Source organism: Portunus trituberculatus, unplaced genomic scaffold (assembly GCF_017591435.1).
Source record: "Portunus trituberculatus isolate SZX2019 unplaced genomic scaffold, ASM1759143v1 PGA_scaffold_286__1_contigs__length_216572, whole genome shotgun sequence".
Taxonomy (NCBI): Eukaryota; Metazoa; Arthropoda; class Malacostraca; order Decapoda; family Portunidae; genus Portunus; species Portunus trituberculatus.
In genome coordinates, this window is record NW_025541454.1 from 50001 (window position 1) to 68501 (window position 18501).

The 18501-nt window shown below is 41.4% G+C and overlaps 1 protein-coding gene across 5 annotated transcripts in view; it reads right to left on the minus strand.

Annotated features, from left to right (window-relative positions):
• LOC123500464 (ankyrin-1-like) overlaps window positions 1-18501 on the minus strand; it is a 101888-nt gene that overhangs the window by 43735 nt on the left and 39652 nt on the right. For 3 of the 5 annotated variants that reach the window (XM_045249178.1, XM_045249181.1, XM_045249177.1), the window contains one exon: window positions 2482-2858. The exons of the other annotated variants lie outside the window; for them this stretch is intronic. In XM_045249178.1, coding sequence (XP_045105113.1) covers window positions 2482-2858 — 377 coding nt within the window. The remainder of the gene's footprint in view (window positions 1-2481; window positions 2859-18501) is intronic. 5 annotated transcript variants of the gene reach the window in all.

An 18501-nucleotide genomic window follows, 5' to 3' on the forward strand; every position in this document is an offset into this window, starting at 1 on the left:
ACTGTAAACAAATGTCTGTTGCTTATTGACTGTAACCATTGAAGAATTACGCAGTCTGACTTGGGTGGAAACAATTCATTAAGCCAATGTAAACTTATTAAAAATTTGGTTATGTGAAAAATAAAGCATACAATTCCACACGAGTGTATTGTGTGATATTTATTAAGGTGTTTTATTAGAGAACAATCTAGATAATCGTAGCTCCATAATTAATCACCCCAGAGAAAAGAATATAAAGAAGGAAATCTGCATATGTCAAATATCCCTAATATCATCCCCCGCAAAAAAAAAAAAAAAAAATGTATATATATATATATATATATATATATATATATATATATATATATATATATATATATATATATATATATATATATATATATATATATATATATATATATATATATATATATATATATATATATATATATATATATATACACCCGTTTGTGAAATTGCCCATTTCATGAAATGGGCAAACCCAATTCATGAAATGAACCTAACCTAACCTAACCTAACCTAACCTCACCTAACCTAACCTAACCTAACCTAACCTAACCATTTCATGAAATGGCCACTCCATTGCACATTTCATGAATTGGGTTAGGTTAGGTTAGAATGAGGTTAGGTTAGTTCATTCATAATTGGGTTTGCCTAATATATATATATATATATATATATATATATATATATATATATATATATATATATATATATATATATATATATATATATATATATATATATATATATATATATATATATATATATATATATATATATATATATATATATATATATATATATATATATATATATATATATATATATATATATATATATATATATATATATATATATATATATATATATATATATATATATATATATATATATATATATATATATATATATATATATATATATATATATATATATATATATATATATATATATATATATATATATATATATATATATATATATATATATATATATATATATATATATATATATATATATATATATATATAATCTCTGTCCAAGTTTGAAAGAGATAGTCAAGCCTTTTGTGGCTTCTCTACGTAATCTGTTTATATCACAAAGCGTTTTTCATCTAAAAACATGGAGAATTGCAGCCTATATCATCAGCCTTTACGGAATCACGGAAGCCTAGCAGATAGAATATTGTGAAGTGATGTATATTTAAGAATCTTCTTGTCTATGAACCTTCCGAGAGTTAGGCCAGCGAGGGAAAGGAAAATATGATTACAAAAGATTTAAAAAATTGCATGAAATCGTGAGAGGGGGAGGAGAGAAAGAAACTCAGTTTTCTGATTTAAGGAGTACCTGTGCAAGACAAATAATTTAGAAAATGTCAACAGTTTGTATAGTTGGTGAATGTAATGCCGTTAGTTAAAGGTAATAAAAATTTCAGAATTATCTGTGAACATCATGATGTAATTCTAAAGTTGGCTTTCTTTAAAGATTACATTTTTTTCCACCTCCGTCTCTCTCTCTCTCTCTCTCTCTCTCTCTCTCTCTCTCTCTCTCTCTCTCTCTCTCTCTCTCTCTCTCTCTCTCTCTCTCTCTCTCTCTCTCTCTCTCTCTCTCTCTCTCTCTCTCTCTCTCTCTCTCTCTCTCTCTCTCTCTCTCTCTCTCTCTCTCTCTCTCTCTCTCTCACTCTCTCTCTGTATTTACTATGACGTGTCACAGTGGAGGTGCGCGGAGGGGGGGGTGCTGAAGTTACCTTATCGTATTCATTTGACCTTGGTTCAAGGCACGTATATCCTCATGTTAGGTTATAACAATGTCATTAAGTTTCTTTCTTACTGCAGTAATCTGTTTCCATATGCTGTTAATACGACCTTGTATATTTATCTATCCATTATCATATTATAGTTATCTCACTCACGGATTTGTACTATAGTTCAAGCATCTTGGCTGAGTTAGTATGCCAGGATGTTTTGTACTGTACTTTACTTGGATCCACCCAAATTTTTTAGTGTTTCTTTTATCTTTAATTGGATCGAAAATTGAAAAAAAAAAGAAAAGAAAAACGCAATATTTAAGAAAAATCTGAACTTGTGATGAGACAATGCCCCGCTGTTTTGCACACGGACCTGCATGAATTGCTTATCTTATTCTTATGTGATGGTATATATGTTTGCTTTATATATTGACACATAATCTTGCAAAGCATTCACTTCCACATTGATATGCAATAAAGATACCATTTTGCAGTTAGTGTGTTTGCAACTTTAGAATTTGACCTTTTTTCTTTCCCTCGCTAGCAATTCATGAAGAGACTCGATATTCTATTACTGAATATAATTTTGTATAGGATAAAATTGGAAGGCAATCCTTGGCGTAATCAGGATTTGTGTTTCTCATTTGACTGGGTCCGATACTTGACTATATTATTATTATTTTTATTATGAAAGAAGAAAAGGTGAAGGAGGACAGTCATAACTTAGTTACCCTTGTTGGTCCGTTTTGGTACCCCTTCTTGGTCAAGAGCGTTTTCACTCCATGTTGTTTCAAATTTGTGGCAACATCTAGAGGAAGCAATCCTTCAAGATTCTCTTGTAGGGGACTAACACCTTGTTGCAGCAGGTATTCAGTAACCTCCACATTCCCACCCATAACAGCATAGTGCAGCGAGGTGAAGCCTGCACTATCACTGCAGTTGAGTGACCAACCAGCCTCAACCAACATCTTCATGACCTCTTTGTGGCCTCCTCGGCTGGCGTGAAGTACTGGACTCTCTGTCACTGAGTTAGGCGGAGTGACTTGTAGAAGGACTTTCACACACTCCTGGTTCCCCATGCCTGCAGCGTAGGAAAGAGCAGTCTTCCCTGTTGTGTATGTGGAAAATGTCAATGGTTAAAGGAGCAACAGTAATCAATCTACAGTATTTTCATTAGCCACTAATAAACACTTATCAGTCGCATCTCTCTCTCTCTCTCTCTCTCTCTCTCTCTCTCTCTCTCTCTCTCTCTCTCTCTCTCTCTCTCTCTCTCTCTCTCTCTCTCTCTCTCTCTCTCTCTCTCTCTCTCTCTCTCTCTCTCTCTCTCTCTCTCTCTCTCTCTCTCTCTCTCTCTCTCTCTCTCTCTCTATATATATATATATATATATATATATATATATATATATATATATATATATATATATATATATATATATATATTATTAAGAAGAGAAACTGGCCAAGGGCAACAACAACAAAAAAAGGCTCATTTAATTGCCAGTTCCCTTGTAGGTCAGAGTTGCCGAAAGAAAGGGACAAATGGTTTGAAACCTTCCTCTTAAAAGAAGTCAAGTCGTAAGAAGATGGATATACAGAAGCAGGTAGGGAGTTCCAGAGTGTACCAAATAATGGTATGAATGATTAAGAGTAAGAAGAAAGCATTATGCAGCGAGGCCGCAGGAAAAGGGGAGGCGTGCAATTAGCAAAATCAGAAGATTTAATAGAGGAACAGCTGCCGTCTATCACACTAGCAATAGAGCGGTCGGAAAGGAAACTCGAGATAAAATTAAAGAGAAAAGGATAAAAACCGTAAGAGGGCAGTTTTGAAATAAATAAAAGCTTTGTTCCAGACTCTATAAAAAAAAAAAAAAATTGATATGTGTAATGCAACAGGAAAAGTTTCACCAAAATCTCTAAAAGAGAATGACCAAGACTTAGAAAGGAAAGCCTTTATATAAAATCGCCAGTAGATCGGCCTTGACGGAAGCCATACTGGCAATTAGATAGATGATTGTGAACTGAAAGATGTTTGCAATTCTTCCTATCAGCAATAGATCAAAAACCTTTAGACAAGCACGAGATTAAAGCTATATGGCAATAATAAAAGGAGAAGGAAGGACAAGCCCAGAATCATCCAAAGTAGAGTTGTTTGAGAGTAGAGTTCAGCTTTAGAGACAGATGAGATGGCAGTGGTACCATCAGCATGAATTAATGGAGGGAAAGATGAAAAAAATAAAATTATTCGTTTTTTATCAGATTCTAGAAGTCCCGATGGGGGCTCGGTGGCGTTGGTGGTTTAGGCGGCTCGTGTTGGGACGTCCGGTATAGGCGGCCCAGGTTTGAATTCATGCCAAACCTAGTTACTTGGTGGGAGATGTAGCGTTCTCCCGTTAACCCTAGCAGTGCCGTATTACCTTAGCTGTTGCTGCGCCTAATGGAATAATACTAAAATTGTCACGGCTTTACTGCTAAATTCTTCTTTCTTGGCTTATATTGTCAACACAGTGCAAGCTTCCTGTCAATTGCTCTCTTAATATCAAAATAACTTACACAGAATGAAGTAGTCCGCATAAAATTCCATCTGTGAAAAACACAAGCCTGTGCAACAGACAAGAACCATCGCCCCAGTTACCAACAACCCTCAGCCCGACCTGGCCACAGCCCATTTTCTCTCACTTCCGTCCATTTCAATGTGAAGGATCTCCCCTCCCCTCTGCTCAGAGAGGCAGGGGGACCCTTCTAACTGTGCTGAAAACATGAGACAAGAAAGAAGAATTTAGCTGCAGATCCTTGACAATTTTAGTATTCTTGGCTGATATGTTGTCACACAGTACAAGCTATGCATCTGATGTGAAAGGAGGGAGGTAGAGTAGGGAAACAACTTATCCAGAAAAGGGGCACCAGGAAGATGGAGTAAAAGCAGATACCTGAGTGTAGAAAAACTGAGTCTCCCAGTGAAGAGTAAGCAGTCTTTGGGAGAATCTAGGTATATCATCTTACTTCCACAATCTGTCCCAAGACATCTTGATAAGGATGAGAAAATAGTTGATATGGTAACCATTACTTACTTTATTAACTCTTTGCACACAAAATACAGATAGTTCTAACTCGGGGTTGGAGACATGAAGCCGACTGCCAATCCCCCAAGTCGCTCACCCTGACCACCGAGTGAGTACGGAGAAAAGCGAGAGACGTTGCCACACGCCGTACGCCGTGAGTCCGTGGTGCTTTTCCCGGGTCTGCATCCTCAATGATCCTGCAGAGCAACCATGCCACTGTCCTTGGTGTGAGTGGTTTGCAGGACACAAAACTGCAGAACAGGTTGTCCTCACAAACCCCTGTTGTGCAGGACATGTAGTCCCTGAGAGCATGCACTGGACATAAGGGATGAACAGAACCTTCTTCCATGAAGGCTGGGACTCTGAGGGGACTGATCAGATTATCAGTCTGTTCATTTTTAGCCAGGAACATCGGAGAGGGGGCAAGAGTTACTGCCTTTCCATTATCGTCAAAACATGTAAAGGCCGAGTGTCTGGTGCTGCCTGCTAGCTGCGATACTTACTCTATACCCAGTAGCCAAGGCGATCAGGAACAGTGCACGCTGGAGGTAGTGTCTTTCCTGGAGTAGAGCAATCCCCTCAAAGATAACCTTATAAAAGGACACTGTGAGGCATCACGATGGACTGTAACCTTCCTAGCTCTAATGCCTCTCTTCAGAAGCGCAAGGGTCCACTCCTCCACGCTTATGGACAGACGGAAGTATAATGGATCTGCCAGGGCTGCGTAGTGTGCCGAGACAGGGGCTCTGTTCCCCGTGAAGGTGAGCCAATTGAGGAAGTCTATCACTACTGCCTTAGCGGTCGACGTAATGGGGTATTGTGTGATGTAATCCTGGAACCTCCTCCAACATGACTCATACTGCCTCACCGAGGAAAGGCGGAGAGATTTCAGCATGGTGGCCACTGCGTCCGCAGAAAACTGCCTGACTAGGGCTGTCTTGAGAAACTCTATGCTTGAAGACGCAGAAACGTCTTCTGAAGGGATGAGGACGTTGCATGCTGACCCGAGAAAGAGAAGATGAGGGCACCACTGTAGCATCTCCCCAAACCACGGCTGTGCTATCCAATACGGGGCAGTGAGGAGAGTCTTCCCTCTGTAGGACCGATGCCGATGCAGTACTCTCGACAACACCGTCGTCGTTGGTGGTGAGAAGAGGTAAAGGTGCTGCCACCGGTTCCAGTTTTCTGTGAAGCCGTCCGGTCCTCCCGCCACCGTCCTCTTGTTAAGCATCATTTAGGTGGACAACTGCGCAGTGGTTTCCGAGGTAAAAAGGTCGAGCTCGGGGAGCCCAAAGCGATCCGAAAGAGACTGAAACACTTGCGGACGCAGGTGCCTTTCCACAGATGTGCTTCTGAACCTCGATAGAGCATCCGCCCAATCGTTCTTCTTCCCTGGGACATGCTTCTCTGAAAGCATCAGGTTCCTGATCGTCGCCAGTGCAAAGACAGTCTTCGTCAGAGCCAAGATGTATTCTAAACGGCTAGTGCTTTGTCTTGAAATGCACCTCACAGCGGTGGAGTTGTCCATGATGAACTGGACTGCGGTGTTGCACACTTGTTGATTCCGCTCTTGCCGCTCTCTGACCATGTACAGCTCTCTATAATTGATGTGACGCCTTCTCAGAACCTCTGTCCATATCCCAGGGGCTTGGTGGCCCTGTTCTGACTGGTAAACCCAGATTACGCCCGAAGCATCTGTAGCGACTACCAGTGATGGGTCTGGTGAAGTCCGCTGCACTGCTTGGCTGAGAGCACCTCGTCTGAGCCATGGGCGGAGCAGCTGGTGATGCTTGTGGGAGATCGGTCTGGGCATGTTCCTGGGGAGCTGTGAAGTGGCTGAGTTGACTTCCCATGTCTGCCTTCGGTTTTTCAGCCGTCCCAGGGGTAGAACCAGAGCAGGAGTCATTCCCCACTGTCTGCGCGAGAAGTAGTACTCCCGTCTCACCTGGCGGAAGGTGGGTTGAGAGTTGCCTGGGGGTCAGAGTTAGGGTGCGTTTACACACACCCTAACTCTGACTATGAAGAATCAACACGATTCATGAATCGTGTTGATTCGCCACATTACTTTCAATGTAACCGTTTACACCAGACGAATCGAGACAATTCAAATCATGGCGATTCAGAATCAATGATTGGTTTGGACTCATTTTTTCATCAGTCATGGCGATTCAGCAGAGGAGAGACCACTATGCTAGTGGACGTTCTTATCAGTTTAGTAACAGAATAACGTGCTACATATGATCCTAGTGATCCTGATCCTGTACATGTATTGTGATAAACTATAGGTAGAAGAAACTGCTGCAGCCTACGAATTACTAGACAATATTATTCTGCATATTTTAAAAACAAATAAAAACAGAAGGCGTTATGTACATATTTTGTATTTTCATTTGGCAACTGTAGGGCGCATCGTCTGCCTTTGAAATACGTATTGCAACGTAATCGCCAGTCAGCCAGGCACCAGCCAGAGTTTTAATACCCCAAGTGCCTTTTTTTTTTATTTCGTTCACTAAATACTATGGTATGGCACGTCACAAAGTAAAAGTTAATATGACAATAGAATTAACATAGCTGTATTTATTTTAATAAATAACGAGCAGACTAGATGTGATAATATGATATGAACTGGTGCGCCAATTTTTTCCGGGGTGAATGTATGCATCAGTGGATCATTCTGTCCTGCCACTCGACAGCTCCACCTGGTGAGACAAAGTATTCTCTCAGAGTGTCATGAACTGACATAGCTTGTATTGTAAGCCTTGTACAGGTGTGGGCAAATTACGGCCCGTTCGACCCGACAAATGTTAGCAAATTTGAAAGAGCAAGTTAATAAACAATGCCAAATAGTATTGAGAGCATTTCGTTTTTTTTCCCCAAAATGTTCATAAGCGTGTGAGTGGCTTTTTCTTTAGAAACCTTTAAATTTGTTTATTATATATCAATGATTTTGAGATTGTGATTTTTTCTTTTAATGTGGCCCTATCACTGAAAAGTTTACCCACCCCAGGCCTCGTACTTCTTGTTGATGACAGGCAACATCTTATACTTTTCTCTGGTTAGGTTATCCTAAAGCTCTCAAATTCAGTACTTCTAGAATTAATGGTATGCACCCATATTCGTGGCCAACGTCTACGCCTACGTTTCCTCAGCCGCTTTACCACTGCCATTTCTGCAAAAGCTAATACGCCCATACTTCCCAAAGGCTGCCTTGTTACTGAATCATCTTAATGATGTGAATCAGCCCATTGGAATTATGTATATTCAAAATGACTTGATTCAAATGATTCTTTATGAATTGAATCGATTCGATTCGCTTGGTGTAAACGCACCCTTAGGAAAGAGTCCGCCGTCGACCACTCTCTCCCGAGCCATCAAAGCTTTTGAGTTTGGTTTGTGGAGGACTTGACAAGGAAGCTTATTTCCTCCAGAACCTCTAACGTCTTCCTGACGCTGGTTGCCATCTGTTCCCTGGACGGAGCATGCAGCAACTAGTCGTCCAAGTACATGAGAATGCTGAGCTGCTTGAGGAGGCTCATGGTGGTGTCTCTTGCTGTCATTTGGGACGAAAGAAGACTGTGCCGCCTACGCCAACGCTTGTGCTGAACTGGTGTGAAGAGGGACGTTGAAGAGTGATACATCGCTACTCACACGAACCCCACTTCAATTGTACCAGGCCGGTGCACCGATGCAGTGAGTAGCAGAAGATATCGCTGACCCACTGCCGTGTACACCTCGAGGTAACAAATACATCATGGTGGCCGCAGACTAGTTTTCTAGGTGGCCAAAGGATTCCAGACCATGCAGTAGAGACTGTAGCCTTAGTACTGGTAACGTAGTTTTTCACCAGATTTGGTATGCCAGGAGAGTTGCATTCGGATTAGGGCCGGGCGCTCGAGTCCAGGGTGTTTCAACAATCCTGTGAGCTGTTGGGAGTCTACAAGATGCGCACTTTCCAGCTAATCTTCAAAGAGATGGCAAGGTGGAACGTTTCAACAGTATACTGGTGGAAGAACTGGCCAAGTATTCAGGTTTGACCAGCAAGGCTTGGTGGGACCTGTGGCTGCCGTTCACTCCGAACATCAAAATGTAAAGAACAACAACAGCACATAGATGTTGTCCTGTCCCAGGATACTTACTTGATACCTTAACCTGGTTCATTAAAAACTGTTTCCTTTTGACCCTCCTGACCCCTGCTATTTGGCTATAAAAAAAAAAATGTCCGTTTATCCAAAGAATCCAGGCCGAAACTGCTAGTTCGGTTGGCAGCCCTGCCCACCCCCGCCGCCACTAAACCTTCCCAACACTTAAATTTTCTTCAAGTACATTCATTTTTTCTTCACGCTATAAACTTGCATATCTATTGAGTTAAGTAAAGAAAAACAAATGTACTTCAAGAAAATTTAAGTGTCGGGAAGGTTCAGTGGCGGCGGGGGGCAGAGCTGCCAACCGAACTAGCAGTTTCGGCCTGGATTCTTTGGATGAAAGGACTTTAGTCATCTTGCTTCGGGGTTCACGCCGAAACTGCAGAGTTACGGGAAAGTCCCTTACACAGTCATGCAACGACTCTCAGCTGTCACGCACAAGTTGGGCGTCACTATTAGTAGATGGCTCTGAAAGATACCTATCACGTAAAAAAAAAAAATGTGGTACACCTACATCACAATGAAATTATACGAAGAAACAACAATGAACAAACATATGTTGGAGTGGGCAGATATGTTATTGTAGATCCAACCGTCAAGTCAAGATGACCAGCCAAATAGCATGGGTCAGGAGGAAACATTTTTAATGACCCAGGTTAAGGTGTCAAGAAAATAGTAGTAGTAGTAGTAGTAATAGTAGTAGTAGTAGTTTATTGACCACAAATTTCATACATGCATGTAACATTGTTCAAAGAACCAGTTTTCCCATATTACCACACAGCCAGATTAAAAAAATAAATGACATAAATGGCCCAAAATTATCCCGTATAAAATAGATACTTATCTTAAAAACTCACACAAACACCAAGATATTAATAAAACACAAAACGAACCCTGACAAGAAAAAAATAAATAAAAAAGAAAATGTAAAGGAACACTTGCTCTACACGATATATAAAAAAAGGCTAAACTAAACAAAAAAGGTACAATCTTACAAACTTTTGAAACTCAACAGACAATAAAGCCTCACGATCATATTCATTCTAAAAATGACACAAACCTAACAAAAATCACAAAAAAATATCAAACAAGTATGGCACAGAAAACTATTACGTCGTGAAAAGATTCAAAGTTTTGTGTATTATTTCTGATACAGGAAATCCATGGCAATTCTCAATTAACTGCTCCCATGTAGTAAACCAGTACCTGGTACGAATGTCACTAGTTAGGGGACACAGGATTCCAGCACGTGAATCTCTGTCTGCACGGCACCGCAGGAACACACGCTCTTCCACAGGCAATCTCCCGCGCCTTCGCCTATTCCATCTGCCGGTTTCTATTGCCAGCCTGTTCCCGCTCACTCTGTACTGGCTGTATGAATTTCTTTAACATTACCAATTCTTTTATGTACTACATCAACCTCCAAAGTGGGATTAAGCAGGCGGTATGTCACTCGTCTAGACGAGGTGGAATCTTCTATAGCGCGCTTAACAGACTCCTTTCCTACGTTTACGTCTTCAACTTTATCTCTTATAAGAGCATCAATGTACCTGTTTGTAGTAACGTTAGTGTTACGAATCAAGTTGACAGCATGAACCCAAGGGTCGCCGCTCATTCCACATCCTCTGGAAAAATTTTCGCTGTGTAACAGAGACTAAGAACTTCAGTGGCGGTAAACCAAGCTCAGCATAGCAAAACATCGGTACACGTGGACATAGTTATTACGAACACCAAGTAGTTGCTTGATACACAAATTGAATAATTTTCCGGCAGGTTTCAGGTCCCCATTAAGCCAGGATTCACATCCATATAGAAGAGTACACATAAGATAAACATTAAAAACTAAATTTCACATAAAAAACATCCTGGGGCAGGACAGCAGCTATATGTTGTTATTTTCCTTTACATGTTGTTGGTGTCGCACTCGTGGGCTTTTACGTGATCTGTTGTTATAGGTCAAGACACGCAACCTGAGTTCTCTGAAAGAAAGTTTAGAGAGAAATGGGTCAGAGAGAGGCGCGAGAGGAATTAGAGTGGGAGAGACAGCTGAGGCTCTGAACAGCCCGACCTCCGGCTGTAGCCGAGGAGGCGTGATGTGCGTTGTTTATATTCGTGTACGCCATTAAAGTAATTCTTACATATGGTTACCAATGGGAAGTTGGAATTGAAATTGAATGAAGTTACTTGTGTGGATGTGTTGTGTCGGATTATATTCAGTGGTGTGTTACGTTGTTGTATTCATATACTAAGTAAAAGTAATTCTTATATATGCTTTACATTGCGTGTTATGAGTAGAGAAATCGTGTGTACATCTCCGTATGTGTATTGCATATGGCATGCCCTGACGAGTAAGTTACATAACATAGTTACGTTGATTGTATTTATGACAAATTTGAAGTAATTGTTATGTAATGGTTATAATAGACGACGAAAAGAAGTTGTGTTTGTATATTTGCCAGCGACGTATTGAACATATTATGTACATATATTATTTTTGTAAGTAGGAATAGAAAAATCTCCGCAGGGTTTTATAACCAGTAGCCGTAGAAATTATGCAACGTCATGCAACAGCTCGGATCACGACAGCTCAGCATCATCGAAGTCGAACGTCTGTGAGTTGCTGTAGAGCAGTGTTATTCACTAATCTTTGCAAGGGAGCCACTTGGCTAGCGTAACTCAAATAAATTAAGTAGTACTGGGGTGCTAGTGCAATATAACTAGACATGGCGGTATTAGCCTATATATCTTGTTATTAATAGCAAAATAAAGACTAAACTTACTTAATGCTGTGATGAGCGGAGGTGTGCTAGCACATTTCCGCTCATCACAGCATAATATGGAGGATTATTATAAAGTTATCCTCCATATTGTGTGACAAATATGGAGGATTATTGTATGGATTTTTAAGTTAATTTGATCAAACTTGTGTTTTTGTGACGGACTGATCCTGTGTTGTTTTATTCTTTGAAGACTTTACAGAAAAATATTGAGTGACGTTACACCCTCTCCCCTTCCCCTCCCCCAAAAAAAAAAAAAAAAAAAAATAAATAAATAAGTAAATAAATAAACAGGTTGTAAGAAGAAACAATGTTGGCAGAGTGTTATTTTCTTTGAAAATAAATTGTCTGAAAATATGTCAGTGTTTTGTTGCTTTTTTATAAATAGATAAAAAAGTTGACACTGACAGTAAAATGAAATTAAAATAAAAAAACCCTATGCAAATCACTAACAAAAATACAAAGATAAATAAATGATACTTTTCTCACAAAATGGTTATAACTGATTGAAAGAAGAAAAGAGGGAAAGTTTTTAAAAAGTATTAATATTTTTTCCGTTACGTAAACACGAGCAATGTCTTGTAAGTAAACACTGGTGATGCTTCAGGAGAGAATAATATTGGTGTACTGTTTTGAATCACTTTGTTCTTTTCAACGACAAAAATTCAGGCTCGAGAAAGAATGATTTTGATTTTTTTTGGTTTTTAGGTTCAAGAAAGAAAAATTTTGATGTTATTTTTTGGTTTTAGGATTGAGAAAGAATAAATTTGAAGTTATTTTTTTGTCTCTAGGTTTAAAAATTTTGATGTTTTTTGGTTTTTAGGTTCAAGAAAGAATGAATTCTATGTTATGTTTTGTTATGAAGGAAAATGTAGGTTCAGGAAAGGAGAATATTGATGTTGTACTGTATTTAATCCCTTCATTCTTTAAGTAGCAAAATATTGAAGTTGAAAAAGAATAACGCTGATGCCACAGTTCCTTCATTCCTTTAAGTAACAATAAATTAATTAACTTATTGTAATGTTGTAGTTAATCTTCCCTCACATACTTAAATCCTCTTATAAGTAATTCCAGATGAAACTTATTAAAAAAAAAACGAAATAAAAACACTTCCAGATTTTCCCTTATATGACTGTTAAGTGAATGGTTCTCTAAAGTAATTTCCTTAACATGATTATTTAAGTAAAAGAGAAGTTTCCTTTATTTTTGTCGTTTAATGAAGAAAATAAATAAAAACTGAGGGATTTGTTATGATCAAGTTTGTTGTAATTAAAATTAATTTTCTGCTCAAGGAGAGAGAGAGAGAGAGAGAGAGAGAGAGAGAGAGAGAGAGAGAGAGAGAGAGAGAGAGAGAGAGAGAGAGAGAGAGAGAGAGAGAGAGAGAGAGAGAGAGAGAGAGAGAGAGAGAGAGAGAGAGAGAGAGAGAGAGAGAGAGAGAGAGAGAGAGAGAGAGAGAGAGAGAGAGAGAGAGAGAGAGAGAGAGAGAGAGAGAGAGAGAGAGAGAGAGAGAGTACTACACTCATTTTACACTGAGTTGATAGTAACAAAAAATGAGACACAGGTGGTGAGAAAGAGCCGATTTTGTTCTTCATCTGTGTTCTCTTGTGTTCCCTATAAACGGAGGACACAAGAGACTGACAGAGTATTCGTCCTTCATCTGTGTTCTATCATGTTCACTTTGAGTTGGGCAAAAAACAAGACAACATTCATTCTTCCTGTGTTATATTATGTTCCTTTTGAGCTGGGAAGAGAACAAGACAGACAGCATTCGTTCGTTCCTTGTGTTCTATTGTGTTCTCTATGGTATCAGCTGTGTGTCAAGGGCATTCAGGGTGCTTGGGAGCTGCTCAGAATAAAACCAATGATATGTATTCTATTCCTTACCAAATAAAGGAAAGATTAATTGAATTTTCAGTGTTTCTTGGGGTCTGCTGTGCTAAAAGAGTGCTAAAGTGTATTGGGGGTGTGTAAAGCACTTATTCACTTACTACTACTACTACTACTACTACTACTACTACTACTACTACTAGTACTACTACTACTACTAATACTACTACTACTACTACTACTACTACTTCTACTAGTACTACTACTACTACTACTACTACTACTACTACTACTACTACTACTACTACTACTACTACTACTACTACTGTTACGGCTCGCCCGTAACATACTCTACTACCATCACCTCCTCCGCTTGTTACCTCGTTCGCCACCTCTCCGCTTCCCCTTCCACGCCACCGTCTCATGAACCCTCCACGTCACCGTTTCATGAAGCCCCGCTACTGTCCCGAAGTTGGATTCACGCGACCCCTATCGACTGAACCAGAAGTGTTGAGCCAGCTCTTGGCTTTCTGGAATGCAAGTTGAGGTCCAGGCCTCAACCAGTGAACACAACGCCTCTTGGGTCTACCGTGGGATCAACCATCACCCAGCACTTCACCATTGCGACACCGCATAAGTATCACTTCCCCTCGTCCGTGTTTTCCACATTGCCTCTATATAGGATTAGGATTATTGTTAGGCATTAAGTTGGGTTCTTTATTGTTGTATTTATTACTGTGTTATATGTATATGTGTATGTCATTTTCCTGTGTTTCATTTTATATATCTGTGTTTCATGTTTCATATTAATCTAATGAAACCTTACCACTCCAGAGAACCAGAGGACGACTTGTCTCGCACTGTACCCGTATGTCTGGTAGGGAAGGAGTCTGGTCCTGTGCCCCCCGAGGAAGAGTTCGACATCGAATTCCTCTTCTCGTCACCTAAAGGACGCCCCTCAAACAGCCACATCATGTCCAACCTTGATGAGGTGTTTCTTTCCTTAACACCTTCACAACAGTCTGATCTTAAAAAGTTATTGCTAGACTTTTCAGAAATCACAGGTATCGCATTTCACCCATTAAAAGAGACTTGAAAAAAGAGGTAGACTATCTGCTCTGTCATCACCTTGCAGAACCTAATATATCTCACTGGGCTTCTCCCTGCCTGTTAACATCTAAGCCAGATGGTAGTAGTCGATTTTGCACCGACTACAGGAAATTAAATAAAGTGACGGTGCCAGACTCCTACCCATTGCCCTTGATAGAGGACCTTATAGATAGTATAGGAGTAGCCAAATTTGTAACCACTATAGACTTACTTAAAGGTTACTACCAGATTCCCCTCTCGGACGAGGCCCGAATAATATCCGCCTTCATCACCCCATTCGGACTATACCAATACACAGTGATGCCCTTTGGCTTGTCTAATGCTCCCGCCATCTTCCAGAGGGCTATAAATTACATCACCCAAGACTTGGAGGGAACATCTGCATATCTGGACGACCTGGTGGTGACTGTGGACGACTGGGCGACTCATCTAACCCGTCTTCGGAGGCTGATGGGTCGGTTGCAGGAAGCCGGGCTTACAATCAACCTGCCCAAGTCCACCTTCGGGAAGTCTACGGTGGTCTACCTGGGACATGTGGTGGGGAACGGGAAGGTTCGCCCCAAGAGAGCTAACGTGGAGGCCATCCTTGGCTTCTCTGTCCCTACCACCAGGAAAGCTCTCATGAGGTTCTTGGGGATGGCTGGTTTCTACAGAAGATTCTGTACGAACTTCTCCACCCTGGCCGCCCCCTTGCCGGACCTTATCAGCACTTCCGTCCCCTTCCACTGGACCCCGACCTGTGACCAAGCCTTCCAACACCTCAAGGCGTTTCTCCTCGGAACCAGTGGTCTGGACGCCGGATCACTCCCGCCCCTTCCATCTACAAGTGGACGCGAGTGGAGTTGGAGTGGGTGCTGTCCTACTACAAACGGACCCTACAAGCGGCATCCTCCATCTCATCGCCTATCACTCCGCCAAGCTGAAAAAATCATCAACTCAACTACTCCACCATCGAGAAGGAGGCTCTGGCACTCGTCCTGGCGCTCCAACGTTTTGAGTGCTATCTTCATCCTGGTCCTCAAACTACGAAGGTCTTCACCGATCACAATCCTCTGGCCTTCCTTCACGCCATGAAGAACCGAAACTAACGCATTCTTAGGTGGGCCTTGTTAACTCAACCCTTCAACTTGGAAGTCCACCATATCAAGGGGGTGGACAACATCATCGCCGACGCCTTATCAAGATCTCCCGTCTCACCTCCTTCATGAGCCCATTACGGAGGTCTTAGGGGGGAGGAAAAGTTACGGCTCGCCCGTAACATACTCTACTACCATCACCTCCTCCGCTTATTACCTCGTTCGCCACCTCTCCGCCTCCCCTTCCACGCCACCGACTCATGAACCCTCCACGTCACCGTTTCATGAAGCCCTGCTACTGTCCCGAAGTTGGATTCACGCGGCCCCTTTCGACTCAACCAGAAGTGTTGAGCCAGCTCTTGGCTTTCTGGAATGCAAGTTGAGGTCCAGGCTTCAACCAGTGAGCACAACGCCTCTTGGTTCTACCGTGGGATCAACCATCACCCAGCACTTCACCACTGCGACACCGCATAAGTATCACTTCCCCTCGTCCGTGTTTTCCACATTGCCTCTATATAGGATTAGGATTATTGTTAGGTATTAAGTTGGGTTCTTTATTGTTGTATTTATTACTGTGTTATATGTGTATGTCATTTTCCTGTGTTTCATGTTATATATCTGTGTTTCATGTTTCATGTTATATCTATGTGTGTCAATATCATTATGGGTTATTAAAATAGCTTTTTAAAGTGCCCCCTTTGCATTTCCTCACCAGTTGAACCTGCAGTGTTTTTTTTTTTATTGTTATTGTTCACCGGCTCCTCGATGCCAATCTTACCAGTTTAACCGGTGAATGTAACACTACTACTACTACTAGTACTACTACTACTACCAAGATGGTCAGGTGATGGTATGTTAGTACTGTGTAAGTGACTGTGTATGTGTGTGTGTGTGTGTGTGTGTGTATTTTTTTGGGTAGCATAAAGACAACTTGAGAAAATGTGGCCTGTTTTCAATGCATCCTTTCTGTGGGTGTAGAAAAAAGAAGGAAGAGGAGAGGCACAAGAAGTAGAGAAAGAGGAAATATAAGAAGTGGAGGAGGACAAAGCAAAGGAGGATAAAATGAAAGAAAAAAAAGGAGGTAAAAGGGGACAATGCAAAGGCGAATAAAATTAAGAAAATAAAAGAGTGAGGTGGAGGACAAAGGAAAGAAGGATAAGATGAAGGTAAAAAAATGAGAAGGAAAGAATGAGGAAGAACAAAATGAAAGGAATATGAGAATATAAACTAATAGAACTTGTATTCTCTCACTCTCTCTCTCTCTCTCTCTCTCTCTCTCTCTCTCTCTCTCTCTCTCTCTCTCTCTCTCTCTCTCTCTCTCTCTCTCTCTCTCTCTCTCTCTCTCTCTCTCTCTCTCTCTCTCTCTCTCTCTCTCTCTCTCTCTCTCTCTCTCTTCTCTCTCTCTCTCTCTCTCTCTCTCTCTCTCTCTCTCTCTCTCTCTCTCTCTCTCTCTCTCTCTCTCTCTCTCTCTCTCTCTCTCTCTCTCTCTCTCTCTCTCTCTCTCTCTCTCTCTCTCTCTCTCTCTCTCTCTCTCTCTCTCTCTCTCTCTCTCTCTCTCTCTCTCTCTTCTCTCTCTCTCTCTCTCTCTCTCTCTCTCTCTCTCTCTCTCTCTCTCTCTCTCTCTCTCTCTCTCTCTCTCTCTCTCTCTCTCTCACCCCATCTGTTCAATGAAAGACATAACGAAAACACACACACACACACACACACAAACGCTTCGGCTGTCTGTGGATCTCTGAACGGCATTACCAGCGTGTGTGTGTGTGTGTGTATGTGTAATTCACCATTACGGAGAGAGCTCAGAGCTCATAAACCGTTCATCGGGTAGGACTGAGACAACAACACACTCCACACATCGGGACAGCGAGACCACAACACACTTCACACACCAGGAAAGTGAGGCCACAGCCCTTCGCTTTACATCCCGTACCTATTTGCTGCTTGGAGAACACACCCTACACATTAACAGATCACAACACACTCCTCAGCGAGGCCACAACCCCTCGAGTTACATCGCTTACCTTTTTAACCCTTTCGCGCCGGATGTTAAAAAAGCCAGCCTACATGTATGATATACGGGTGGTAGTGCCGCGCGCCCGAACGCGGGAAACTCGTGCAAGCTTGTCAAACTTGTTGTCTTTGTGTATTATGCTGCTATTTTTTAGTCACTATATCGCCTTCGAAGAAGAAAGTGGACGCTTCTCTCTTCGGAGAGAGAGAGAGAGAGAGAGAGAGAGAGAGAGAGAGAGAGAGAGTGACATTTGCTAATATTTTAGACACAAGCGGGACGCATGTAACTTATCTTTCGAGAGGAAGAGGGGGAGGGAGGGAAGGGAGAGGGAAACGAAGGGAGGAGAGAGAGAGAGAGAGAGAGAGAGAGAGAGAGAGAGAGAGAGAGAGAGAGAGAGAGAGAGAGAGAGAGAGAGAGAGAGAGAGAGAGAGAGAGAGAGAGATTAGAAAATTTGTTGTTTTTGTGTGTAATTCACTGTTTGATCTGCTGCAGTCTCTGACGATACAGCCAGACGTTACCCTACGGAACGAGCTCAGAGCTCATTATTTCCGATCTTGGGATAGGTCTGAGACCAGGCACACACCACACACCGGGACAACAAGGTCACAACTCCTCGATTTACATCCCGTACCTACTCACTGCTAGGTGAACAGGGGCTACACGTGAAAGGAGACACACCCAAATATCTCCACCCGGCCGGGGAATCGAACCCCGGTCCTCTGTCTTGTGAAGCCAGCGCTCTAACCACTGAG